General features: G+C 34.2%; 1 protein-coding gene across 1 annotated transcript in view; it reads left to right on the top strand.

The window, feature by feature from the left end:
• The window catches only part of AdamTS-A (ADAM metallopeptidase with thrombospondin type 1 motif A), a 646,314-nt gene that overhangs the window by 32,325 nt on the left and 599,816 nt on the right, over positions 1 to 14,173 (top strand). The window contains exon 2 of the mRNA XM_089091831.1: positions 694 to 956. Within this exon, the coding sequence (XP_088947957.1) occupies positions 722 to 956 (235 nt within the window). The 5' untranslated portion in view covers positions 694 to 721. The remainder of the gene's footprint in view (positions 1 to 693; positions 957 to 14,173) is intronic.

Raw genomic sequence — 14,173 nt, 5'->3', positions numbered from 1 at the left:
ATTACAAAATTCACATATAAGGATAGCCTCATCGTCCTCGCTATCAATTCCCGAACAGGAATTGCCATTTTTTACATATGGAACAGGCAAACCAACCCTCAGTTGACCTTGAGTAAACTCACAACAATATATTTTGATTCAAGCAGATTTTTAGCCAGCCTGTCAATGAAATATAGTGTATGGTTATTGAATTCAGGCTGGATTATTATATTTTCACTAAAAGAACCCTGACAAGCTTCAAGACGAGCCAACAAGGAAATGCGAAAAAGTTGTGATAAACCTAAGCAAAACTACTTTCTGTGATATATAATTATTTTTTTTTAATAAATCACTTACAACCATGTGTAGATACGTAAACAGGGGGGGACGTATCTTGCCTCCACCCCAAATTCTAGGTTTCTGATTTCCTGGAAACTTCTGATTCAATTTATCAAATATCCACTTTATTATCTCCCCCCCCCCAGAAAAAAATATTCCTAAGTACATACCTAGTCATAGGTGCTACCAGCTAGGGGTCAGTGAGTGATAGTCTTCGCTGGGAAACAAGAGGACATTAAAACAATCTTCTAAAGAAAAATATTACAAACTTTCTCACTCAGATCTTTTCGAAATAAGGCTTTTGGTGTTACCTTTCTGGCGGTGCTTTTACTGATAACCGCTTCTTGCTTTATAATTCTCCTTTCTTTTTTCTAGCTGAATATATGAATGCATATCCCGAAACATGACTCGACTCTACCTCGACAGTGTCGAGAAAGTCGCCTTAAAGCCGAGCGTCACAGTAGTTTTGAATCGTGCCATCGTCCTTGTTTTATTATTCCTCTTCGTATGTCCAGCAACGTTATATATTTTAGTGTCAGAGCGACAAGTTAGTACTAGTCCTATAAATATTCTGGAGGATTTTCTAGTCAAGAAAAACGATTTTAGTGCCATTCATGAACGTGATGATATTGATAATGGTAAGTATGATAAAATTACTTCCAATGTGTTTTTAGCGTAAAAAACGAATAGGTCATACTTATTTAAATCGACTGCACCTGCTAAAATTGCTAAAATTACTTATTTAAATACCCAAAGCTCTCAAGCACAACTTTTGGTCCAGTTCTTTGACCAATCCAATTTTTTCAATAATATATGAAAACATTCAGAAGCACAATTATCCTAAAATCATCCTTGTTTGAGATTAAATAAAAAAAACAAGTTTTTTAAACTGAAAGTAAGGAGCGACATTAAAACTTAAAACGCACATAAATTATTCCGTATATGAAAGGGGCTGTCTCCTCCTCAACGCTTCCCTCTTTACGCTAAAGTTTTTTATTGTTTTAAAAAATAAAGTTGTGAGACAGAGTCAAACTTTAGCGTAAAGAGTGAGGCGTTGAAGAGGGGACAGCTCCTTTCATATACGGGCCAATTTGTGTTCGCTTTAAGTTTTAATGTCACTCCTTGCTTTCAGTTCAAAAGACTTGTTTTTTCTATTTAATTTCTGATCGTTTTTTAGTTAATGCAGCTTTTATTTTGGCTCACCGTCATTGAATAAGTAAACAAAATTTGCCTAAAAATTTTACTTTTCTTTCGCTAAATGGCTGTCTCTAAATTTGGTTCTGATGTAATTTACAAATTAACTTACGTAACGAACTTCTATATTCGTATATTTTTCTTCTGGCAAAAAATACAAAGTTGCAGATTTTTGTAGATATGAGCTTGAAACCTATGTAATAGGGCTTTCTGATACGCTGAATCTGACGATGTGGTTTTCATTAAAATTCTTTCACTTGTAGGGGATGTTTCCCCCCTCTTTAAAAAATCGGTTAAATTTTCTCAGGCTCGTAGCCTTTGATGAGTAATACTTAACTTAATAAAATTTATATATTTAGAATCAGCATTATAAACCCATTCTTTTAATGTACTTATTGACATCAAAATTCCGTTTTTAAAAGTTTCGATTACTATTGAGCCGTATCACTTGTTTTTTATTGTTTTTTTTATTACGTATATGTTATTACGTTTATGAGGGGGTTCTCCCCTCAGTCAATACCACGCCCTTTACGTTAAAAGTTAAAAAGTTTTAATTCACAAACCCCTGAATCACAAAAGTCGTTTAATTAGAATAGATAGCTCTTTTGAAAGCATTAAAAAACTGTAGCGTAAAGAGCGAGGTATTGACTTGGGGGAGAACCCCCTCATATACGTTATAATTGCTTTTCGTTTTAAGTTCTAATGTTGCTTCTTATTTTCACTTAAAAAAAATTGTTTTTTTTTAAATTTAATTTCTGATTGTTTTTAAATAATGCTTGGAAATCCGGCGCCCCCTTCATAGAAATGTCCCTTACCCCAAAGAAACATCCTCCACGGAAAGATTTCCCGAGTAACTCCCTCCTCCAGCCCCACCCTCCAGAATAAAATCCTTCCTGAAATCGTCTGTATACTTCCCCATAACCAATAAATAATGCTGGCAAGTCTGGGGCCCCCTTCATGGCAATTTCCCTTCCCCAATAAAAACTTCCTTCATGGAAAGATCCTCCAACATAACCCCCAACCCCCCCTCCCTCCACTACCAGAAAAAAAAACCCTCCTGAAAACTTCTGTACACTTCCCAATAACCAATACTATATGTTAACATTGGGTAATATTCATAACTTTCAGCCCTCCCCCCGGGGACGTCGGTGGATTAAGTCATCCTAAAAGACATAGTAATCATATTTTCGACCATGCTGAACAAAATAGCTATCTCAAAATTTTGATCAGGTGACTTTGGGAAAAAAATGAGCGTGGGAGGGGGTCTAGTTGCCCTCTATTTTTTTGGTCACTTAAAAAGGGCACTAGAACTTTTAATTCCCGTTCGAATGAGCCCTGCCGCGATATTGTAGGACCGCTGGGTCGATACGATCACTCCTGGGGAAAAAAAACAAATAAACATGCATCCATGATCTTTCTTCTGGCAAAAAATGCAAAATTCCACATTTTTGTAGATAGGTGTTTAACCCCTCTACAGTAGGATTCTCTGATATGCTGAATATGATGGTGTGATTTTAATTAAGGTTCTATAACTTTTAGGGGCTTTTCCCCCCTTTTTTTGAAAATCAGCCAAATTTTCTCAGGCGCTTAACTTTTGATGGGTAGCACTAAACTTGATGAATGTTATATATTTGAAAAGCAGCATTGAAATCTGATTCTTTTGATGCATCTATTGGTATCAAAAACCCGTTTTCTAAAGTTTCGGTAACCATTGAGCCGGGTCGCTCCTTACTTACAGTTCGTTACCACGAACTGTTTGACTAGTTATAGTCAAAATTGAGCAACTTCGAGGTCTCATAATTCATCAAGTCATTTCATAAGTTGTATTCTGATCTCATATTTGACTTGCTATACATATTTTAGTATATCAATGCTTTCTTTGATTAAATCTGTATGTGATAGACTATTCATAGTTAACATTTTAACAAATCATAGTTTTTGGTGGCAAGTTCAGATGCTTGAAACGATTTATATATTGTTTTAAAGTGACCTTAGTGCCTTAAAATTTCAAGAATCTTGATAATTTTCACGCTGCTGAGTCTTTTATTTTTTATTTTTGACAATTTAATCCCTCCACACCACGGCATATCCTCCAGAACACTAGAAAAATAAACACTAGAAATTTCTACAGAAAGAAATTCACTCAGCGGAGAAGCAAAGAATCACCAGGATATGATATCCCTGAAACAATCTCTATTTTTTGCTTCTAATAAAAATTCTTTGAACTTGTTAAATTTTTAAACCACTTTTATGGTAAAAGAGAGAGAGAGAGAGAGAGAGAGAGAGAGAAAGAGAGAGACAGAGAGAGAGAGAGAGAGACAGACAGAGAAAGAGAGATAGAGAGAGAGAGAGAGAGACAGACAGACAGACAGACAGACAGACAGACAGAGAGAGAGAGAGACAGAGAGAGAGAGAGAGTTTAGAAATCATCATCAATGTAGTTCCAGATTGCAGAAATGAAGGCAATTTAATTTTGAACCAAACTCGTCAAACCAGTAGGAAAAGGTAGAATTATGCAAATAAAATAGGAAATAATGATAATTATCAAATTAATAACGACGTTTCGACGGAAAGACTTATGCACGAAAGCCCACCACGACGGGTAAGTGCTTAAACCCGACAAAATCAAATTTATGTGCTGCTATTACAGTGCTATTTTAACTATTCGAGGCCTATTTTTAATGCATATTTATTAATTAAAACCAAGAGAAGTGCCATGCTTGTATTGCACGGCTAAAATACCACCTTTTAGTTTTTCAATTTGTTGTTTGGAAGCCTAGAGTTCACATCTATTTCAGTTCTTATTTGTCTGCTACAAAATATCGTATCATAGGTACGATTTAAAATTTTAGAGTTACCGCCATGAAAACATTTCCATGACAATCTTCTACTAAGTGCGACTGCTTATTGTCAGGAAGTGCTGGAGGAAATAAACTAAAATCGTTGTAAATGATGGGCCAAATATGGACTGACTTCCGGATACAGGGGCATGAAAGAAGTTTTCTACAGTTTTACCTCCCCCTCACACTGTATAAGAAAACTGTTTGTTTTTCCTCGTCCCTGGATATTGTAAGTGTTAAGACCTGAAGGGTGTAACGCCCCTTCTAATGTAGAAAGAATGCACTTACTTGGGAGGCCCTCAATTTCTTTATTGCTGCGCAAATTGCCTCTTAAACTCTCCGTTTTTAACATTATCGGTTTATAGCACCGTTACTGCTGCTGTCGCCAATCTCACTATAAAAAAGAAATTGAAAAGAAAATTAGGATCCTTTGGAATTCTCCCTTCCCTTCTAAACAGATTCATACATATGTGGCTCACCGACAGTTTAATTTTTCAGTGCTAAACCCTTAAATCCTGTAATCGCTAAATGGTACGTAGAAACGATTGTCGTCTACTTCATCATGTGATTTGGTCATATCAACCTATTTAAACGAAATCCTTATATGTTTAATTGCTTTGTTTAATGACTAAGCAAATTTTTTTAGCAGACTTCTATTCTCACGCATATTAACTATTATTTGATTTTGGGCTTGTTATAAATATATAAATTAAGTTAATTTCGCATGACTTTTAAAAGGCAAACAATCCTCTTGAAACATGGAGTGGCAAAATTTAACTTTTTTAAGGCCTGCTTAACTTGAGTTGGACCCTTGATTTTTTGGCCGTTCGTTTAAGTAGTTTGTAAGAGAAGTCATCCATGTTAATTATTTCGGGGAAAGCCCGCTTTAACAAAAACTTAAAATTATCCTAATGGAAATTTTGACTTAAGGTTATCGCATAAGGGTGTATAGCCTACATGTGCCGTGTTTTGATGAAATTAAATAGAAAAAAACAAGTTTGTTTTAACTGAAAGTAAGGAGCGACATTAAAACTTAAAACGAACAGAAATTATTCCGTATATGAAAGGGACTGTCCGCGCCTCAACGCCTCGCTCTTTACGCTAAAGTTTTTTATGGTCTTAAAAAATGGAGTTGTGAGAAAAAGTCACACTTTAGGGGAAAGAACGAGGCATTGAGGGGGGGACAGTCCCTTTCACAGAGGGAATAATTTCTGTTTGTTTTGAGTTTTAATATCACTCCTTACTTTCAGTTAAAAAAAACTTGTTTTTTTTATTTAATTTTTGAATGTTTTTGAATAAATGCAGGTTTTGATCTTGGCTCACCGTATATGAATAATTAAAACACAATTTTCATATTAATTTACTTTTATTTAGTTAAATGGCTTTCTCGAAACTTGTTTAATTTTATTTACGAACGTTTTTATTAGTAATAAATATACGAAACTTACGTAACGAACTTCTATATTCATATATTTTTAATACGTTTATTAGAGGGTTCGCCCACTAGTCAATACCTTGCTCTTTAAGCGAAAGTTTGAAATTTGTTCCAATTCTTTAAAAATGACCGCTTAATCACAAAGGCCGTTAATTAGAATAAATAGCTCTTATGAAAGTACTAAGAAATCTTTGGCTTAAAGAGCGAGGCATTGATTATGGGGTGAACCCAATCATATATGTAATATTTTCTGTTCGTTTAAAGTTTCGATGTTGCTGCTGTTGCAGTTGAAATACTTGTTTTTTTATATATTAAATTTCTGATCTTTTTTTAAATAATGCTGGGAAGTCCGGCGTCCCCTTCGTAGCAATGTCCCTTCCCCCATAAAAACTTCCTTCATGGAAAGATCCTCCCACATAACCCCCGACCCCCCCCCTCACTACCAGGAAAAATCTCCCCTGAAAACGTCTGTATGCTTCCAAATAACCAATACTATATGTTAACATTGGGTAAAGTTCATAACTTTTAGCCCTCCCCCCGGGAACTTCGGGGGATTAAGTCATCCTAAGAGACATACTTATAATATTTTCAAACATGCTGAAAATGGCTATCTCAAAATTTTGATCAGGTGACTTTGGGAGAAAAATGAGCGTGGGAGGGGGCCTAGTTGCCCTCCATTTTTTTGGTCACTTAAAAAGGGCACTTGAACTTTTAATTTCCATTCCAGTGAGCCATCCCACAGTATTCTAGGACAACTGGGTCGATACGATCACCCCTGGGGAAAAAAAAACAAACAAACAAACAAATAAAAACGCACCCGTGAACTTTCTTCTGGAAAAAAAATGTAAAATTCCACATTTTTGTAGATGGGAGCTTGAAACCTCTACAGTAGAGTTCTCTGATACGTGGAATATGATGGTGTAATTTTCATTAAGGTTCTATAACTTTTAGGGGGTCTTTCCCCCTTTTTTCGAAAATCAGCCAAATTTTCTCAGGCGCCTAACTTTTGATCGATAGGATCAAAATTAAAATCAGCAATAAAATCTGATTCTTTTGATGTATCCATTTGTATCAAAATACCGTTTTCTAGAGTTTCCGTTACCATTGAGCCGGGTCGCTCCTTACTTACAGTTCGTTACCACGAACTGTTTGAAAACTCGTCACTTGATCTAGTACCTAGGTCTTTTTAACTTGTTTTTTATTTACTCAAGATTCACTTTCATTCACTCTTTTTTTTTAACTTCACTTAAGGGTGAAGTTGAATAACTAATATGAAGAGTCGAGTGGCAGAGATGTACTTATAGTATATAGATGTACTTATAGAGCAACTGTTACTTATGTATTATAGCCACCACACTCATGAAATGAAGTTCGGTTAATCCTAATGAAATATACCTAAATATAATGAAAATATAATACTTTAGTAACAAAATAATGGAAACCTCAACAGAGAATTATGGAAATGAGGCCGCCCAGAATGCATCATGTCAAATGGTATTTAAATGGTTTTTAACTTAACCAAAATACCAACTCTATATATAAAATTTTTAATCAAAATATACCTACATTGTAGTTTATCTCTATCAGGCTAAGCTGATTGTCACCAAGTACATTCTGAAATACGAAAGAAGCCGGTTCTACTCAGACAAAGAACTTGAGTTTGGTGGCTATCAAACAGTTCGTGGTAACGAACTGTAAGTAAGGAGCGACCCGGCTCAATAGTAACCGAAACTCTAAAAAACGGAATTTTTGTACCAATAGATATATAAAAAATCAGATTTTTATGCTGATTTCAAATATATAAGTTTCATCAAGTTTAATCTTACGCATCAAAAGTTAAGCGCCTGAGAAAATTTGGCTGATTTTCGAAAAAAGGGGGAAAGACCTCCTAAAAGTTATAGAACCTTAATGAAATTCACACCATCATATTCAGCGTATAAGAGAACCCTACTGTAGAGGTTTCACGCTCCTATCTACAAAAATGTGGAATTTTGCATTTTTTGCCAGAACAAAGATCACGGATGCGTGTTTTTTTGTTTGTTTTTTTGTTGTTTTTTTTTCCCAGGGGTAATCGTATTGACCCAGTGGTACTAGAATATCTTAGGAGGACTCATTGGAACGGAAATTAAAATTTCTATTACTCTTTTTAAGTGACCAAAAAAATGGAGGGCAACTAGGCCCCCTCCCACGCTCCTTTATTTCTCAAAGTCACCCAATTAAAATTTTGAGATAGCCATTTTGTTCATCATAGTCAAAAATTTAATAAATATGTCTTTTACGATGACTTAATCCCTCACAGTTCCCAGGGGAAGGGCTGCAAGTTATGAACTTTGCCCATTGCTTACATATTGTATTGGTTATTGGGAGGTATACAGACATTTTCAGGAAGAATTTTTTTCTGGTGGAGGGGAGGGGGCTGGAGGAGGGGGTTACTTGGGAGAATCTTTACGTATATAGATACCCAAAAGAGGATGTTTCTTTTGGGTAGGGGACATTTCTATGAAGGGGGCGCCGGATTTCCAAACATTATCTAAAAAACGATCAGAAATTAAATTTTAAAAAACAAGTTTTTTCAACTGAAAGTAAGAAGCAACATTAGAACTTAAAATGAACAGAAATTATTACGTATATGAGAGGGGTCTCCCCAAAGTCAAAACCTCACTCTTTACGCTATAGTTTGTTTTTAGTTCTTTCAAAAGAACTATCTATTCTAATTAAACGGCCTTTGTGATTCAGGGTTTTGTGAATTAAATTTTTGTTAACTTTTAACGTAAAGAGTGTGGTATTGACTAAGGGGAGAACCCCTTCATGTACGCAATAACATATACGTAATAAAAAAAACAATAAAAAAAACAAGTGATACGGCTCAATAGTAATCGAAACTTTTAAAAACGGAACTTTGATGTAAATAAATGTATAAAAAGAATGGGCTTATAATTCTGATTCTAAATATATGAATTTTATTAAGTTTAGTATTACTCATCAAAGGCTACGAGCCTGAGAAAATTTACTTGATTTTTTAAAGAGGGGGGAAACATCCCCTAAAAGTGAAAACAATTTAAGTTAATTTTTAAATTACGTCAGAACCAAATTTAGAGACAGCCATTTAGCAAAAGAAAAGTAAAATTTTTATGCAAATTTTGTTTACTTATTCAATGACGGCGAGCCAAAATAAAAGCTGTATTAACTAAAAAACGATCAGAAATTAAATAAAAAAAACAAGTTTTTTAAACTGAAAGTAAGGAGCAACATTAAAACTTAAAACGAACAGAAATTATTCCGTATATGAAAGGGGCTGTCCCCTCCTCAACGCCTCGCTCTTTAAGCTAAAGTTTTACTCTGTCTCACCACTTTATTTTTTAAAACAAATAAAAAACTTTAGCGTAAAGAACATATATAACATAAAGAACATAAATATAACAAAAATCTCGAAAAAGATAAAAACAGGGATATTCACGGCCAGTGAAAATGAAAACGTAATGTAAATATTTTGGCCAAGACCTCAGCTCGACTTTCCTCCGTGCAAAAATAAAAATTAAAAAAAACAACCTCTAAAATAAATAAAAACCAAACTTTAAAATACCACTAAAATAAAAGTTAGACCCTTTCTAAGCAACGGTTCAAGGTTCAAGGGTAATTCAAGTTAGTTTGAGTTGCCCTTTCACCGCTGCTTGGAAGGGGTCTTACTTATATGTTAGTGGTGTTTTTACAGTTGTGTTTTTATTTATTTTAGTGTTTGATTTTTTTTTTAAGTTTCTTTTTTATTTTTGCACTGAGGAGGGTCAAGCGGAGGTCTTGGCCGAAAAATTTAAAAAAATAAAAAGTTTTCATTTTCACTGGCTGTAAATATCCCCATTTTTCTGCTTTTCGAGGTTTTTCTTATACTGTCTGCTGTGACTGAACCCCAGTTTCATTCTAATAGACGCTATGAAAGGGGAAAAACCGTATTATATTTTTTTTCAATGCTTTTTGTCGTATCTGTATCTATTGTGATTCACATAGTCTGTAGGAATGGGGAACAATAGAAAAAAGTAAACAATGTGGCCAATTAATTCTTGAATAAAACACTGTGATGTTCAGGTAGATGTTAACTGTCTAAAAGAAGTCTGCATATCTTCTTCCACTTATGTCACTTGTGTGTCTACTCTTCTCCCGAAATACTACATGAGTATTTCTCATTAGTATAATTTTCTCTTAGTAAGAGAGATAGAGAAAGAGTCGAGAAAGTGTAACGGTTGCTCGCCCAACTCATACCGTATCTGAAACACCTAGCTTAACATCACAGAATGCCGAGTCTACGTTTGCCTTGTTTTCAGTTCCAATATAACAAAAATTATTTAATAGATACATACTATATCGTTGAGAAAATCGATAATGCCATTCCATGCCACTCCTCCACTTTCTTAGAATACAATAGGACCCGCTAAGCCTGACTCAGGATTTACCCACCATGTCAACAAAACAGAATAGGACAGAACTCTTCATCCACACAGTTGAGGATTATTGTACATAAATCAGTCGAATGTGTGGAAGGTTTAATTGCAAATGCGGAAAGTAAGGACAAGTCACCTGGCTTATTTTGGAGACCGAAAAAAATTGTTTTGACTGTTACATATAATGAATATATTATTGTGCAATGTAAAATATATTTATTGGTTATAATAAAGATTTCATATATAATATTAATTATGAAATATTTAGAAACTAAATAATTTAGGTTTTAAAATAATTTGTGGTTTCCATTTGTTTATTAGCAAACTTCTTACGTAAAACTATATAAATAGCGATGAAGTTCCTGATAACATTTGAAGAATTCGCTTTTTCCCACTTTGAACAATTTTTGAAGCGCTCTTAAACCATAAGAGTGCACCCAACCGCTCCCAACTTCCCCCTTCACGTATTATGTATCCTACAATTTCTTATATTTTGTAGCAAGAAAGCTTCAAATTTTCAAAAAAAAAGTTGCACAGATTTTATTCATGCATTTAATTTTAGATATCGGATAGAGCTTATGGAAAAACTGCTCTATTTTCATTTTTGATCTAAAAAAATTGAGTCTGATGTGTCACGTCTATTATAGTTTGTCTACTTTTCATATTGCTGTTTATAATAGTGTCTTTATAAGATTAAATTAAAAAAACAAGTTTTTTTGCTGAAAGTAAGGAACGACGTTAAAACTGAAATAACAGAACTTATTCCGTATATGAAAGGGGCTGTCCCCTCCTCAACGCCTCGCTCTTTACGCTAAAGTTTTAACGTCGTTCCTTACTTTCAGTTAAAAAAAACTTGTTTTTTTTATTTAATAATAGATAAGTACCAAGCAACTTAATGGGATGTGACGTGTAGACGTAAAAATGGCTTTTTTGGAGCCAATGTGGAGCGAGTCTTATTTTAGAAAAAATTCACTTTAAAAAACTTGAAATAATTTGAGAGACAAGTTGTACCATCATTCATTATAGTTGGACTATGTAGATCCCGTAGTTTGATGACTGGATCCGCAACTGGATCAAATACCTGTTCGCTTTTTGAATCCACTAAATTACCCAATAGGCCTAGGTAGCAAAATGAACAAATGGAATGACTCTAAATATAAACATAACTCTATGTGTAAATTAGATTATTAGCAACCTTCAATATCAAATTCTGGGAAATCAAATGGTTACAAAATGAATAAATCCGATGACTCCAAATGTAAACAGAACTTCTTATGCGTACATTAGAATATTAACAACCTTAAATATTAGATTCTGAGGCATCAACTGGTAGATAAATTGGTACTCCTGTACTAAACGGACTCTTCTATATACTGAAATGGAAACCAGTCACGAAAAACCCGTTTTTGACGGAATAATTCAAGACACAGCTATAGAGTAATACAATATATAGCGTGGTTTTCATTGCGTACGCGATATTTAAACTGTTGTTTTTTGGGGTTTAGATTGGGGGGGGGGGTAAGGTACCTAGGTTAGGTTAGGTTACGTATTTAATATATGCTATGCTTTACCCTCCCCCCCCCCTAATGTGCAAATATATAGCCCAAATTTGCTTCTAAACTACTGTTTATTCATCCTATTTTATTTTATTTCATTAGCATAACCAAACTAGCACTATATAAAAGAGTGCGTTTAGTACAGGAGTACCGATAAATTGATGGAACAACCTAATCAGAGGCGGTTTTAAGAGTGGGACAGAGGGGGCACTTGCCCCGAGGACAAAAATTTTAGGGGCGCAAGTTGTCAAGTAAATAATTTAACGGTTACAATCATTTTGTAATTTTGCAAATTGTATTTTTATTAAAGTCGAGGGTGCAGTTGGCAAAATTACGTTAATAAATACAAATTTTCATTAATTTGGCCTTCAAATTTTTTGGTGAATGAAGGGGGGTGGTAATCAAGGTTTTTGCCCCGGGCGCAGGAGAGGCCAGAACCGCCGCTGAATCTAATGAAGAATAACTTAGGTAAAATTCTAATAATGCTCGCGAGACGAGAAAAAAGATTTTTACGTTTGGGTACCGTTCGTGAAAATGACCTAATTTCGTAGCCAGTAAGATGTGGGTCTTTCCTATGCTTTTACACAGGCCAGGTAACATCTGGCATGTGTGCCAAAAGTTTTTTTTTAAGATAGAAAGAAAAAAATATATATTGAAAATAAATGAAAAATGTGAATTTCTACAAATTAGAAAATAAAGCTAGTTTAAATAATAAATAATAAGTTTCAATTTACTTCATTTTAATGTGCTATCATTTAAGCTTTAATTTGATTGGCAAAGTTTGCTTTTAGACCAAGGTATATGTATATATTCCGCAATAGGATTTAAAAAAGCAGTTGCAATGGTTGTATAAACAAAATATAATAAATAACAAATAGTTTAAATTTAATCGTATTATCATTACAAAGACACGTCAAAAAAGTCAAATATAAATGGGACATTTGAACTTAAAATGAAACGAAACTATTCAAACGGTTAACACCTTTAAATAAGATAGTTGAGCATTGAAAGAAAATTCAAATTAATACAAAAATATGTCCGAATATTCTGGCTTCACATCTGGAGCTCTTGATCAACGGAAGAAAAGAGAAAATAAAATTAGACAATATTAAACAATTTAACATGAACTAGACAGTGGCACCAATTAGGGGAAGGGAATTACTCCCTGCATTTTGATAAAAAAAACTGTTTTGATTTAGAAAAATCGAAAAAATGCCATCCTAGATTTCCAGAAACACTTTTTTTTGGTATTTTCATTCAAAAAATCCTTTCCCCCTCCACCTTATTTACAATTGGGTGTTGAAACGAAAATTTTGTTAGTGTTTTTATTTAGAAAAAAATCGAAAAATGCCCTACTGAATCCGGAAAATGCCTTCTCTAGCATTTTCTTTTTTTTTTAATTATCGGCCCCTCCACCCCACCTAGATTTTTGTGAATTGGCACCACTGATACTAAAAGATAATATAAAATGATTGGAAAAGCACAGAAACGCATTACAAAGGAAAAGAAAACACAAAAAGAACTCACATGTGCTAAATTGTAGTTGGAGTTTCAAAACAGATTCCAATTTGGTGATCACACAAAGTCATTATGCAGAGAAACTGCTCTATTATATTACAGTGTGGCCGTGGTTCAAAAGTCAGTTCTGTATTTTAAAAGATTTGAAATTTTTGCAAACACCTTGAATGTATTTTAGCCGGCATTTCAACATAACTTCAAAAAAGTCTGACAACGCCAAAGCGTGAACCAGTCAATTTGTCTAGCATGTTGTCAACTGACTCATGTTCAGGTTTGTTGTACTTTCCAAGAAAAACGATCATTAACAATAAAATTGGGAAGGCCATTTTTTTTCTAAACCTCCAAATAGTAACAACAAACAAATCTTTTTCGGTGAAAAAAGATAACAATCATGCGGAATTTGAGTCTTAGAACATTTCCAAAAAAATTGTTAGACTAAACTTTGAAATGGTTAAACTGTGAGAAGAGCGAAAGTTTGTTACTAACGGCCTTGAATTTGATGTCTGTCGGTTATTCCAAAAGGAATGGTTTTCCTTCGTCTAAGAAAATAAAGTGGTCATTTTCTCGTGCGTAAAACTTAAGAGCAGTATATGTTGGGTGAAGCACGGACTTTAGCCTGAACAATCTTAAGGTTGTTTCAGCACTGTTCTTTAAAATAAAAGCTGTGTTGACAATCATGAACTGTTGCTTTATTCAAATATGGCAAGGGCCGTAACTCCTGAAGTAAAACGCGTCTTTATCTTTATTGTTGCTTTAAGAAACACTGAAACAGAGTTTTGAGTTTTGAGAAAAAGTATACACATACAACAAAGCCCAAATTTTTCACCATATTAGCTAGTATCTCCAAATCAAACAGTTCATAGTAACGAACTGTAAGTG

Source organism: Artemia sp. Qi Xiang Cuo, chromosome 1 (assembly GCF_049724085.1).
Source record: "Artemia sp. Qi Xiang Cuo chromosome 1, ASM4972408v1, whole genome shotgun sequence".
Lineage (NCBI taxonomy): Eukaryota > Metazoa > Arthropoda > Branchiopoda > Anostraca > Artemiidae > Artemia > Artemia sp. Qi Xiang Cuo.
Note: the sequence above shows the minus strand (reverse complement) of the source record. Positions and strands in the feature narration are given on the sequence as shown.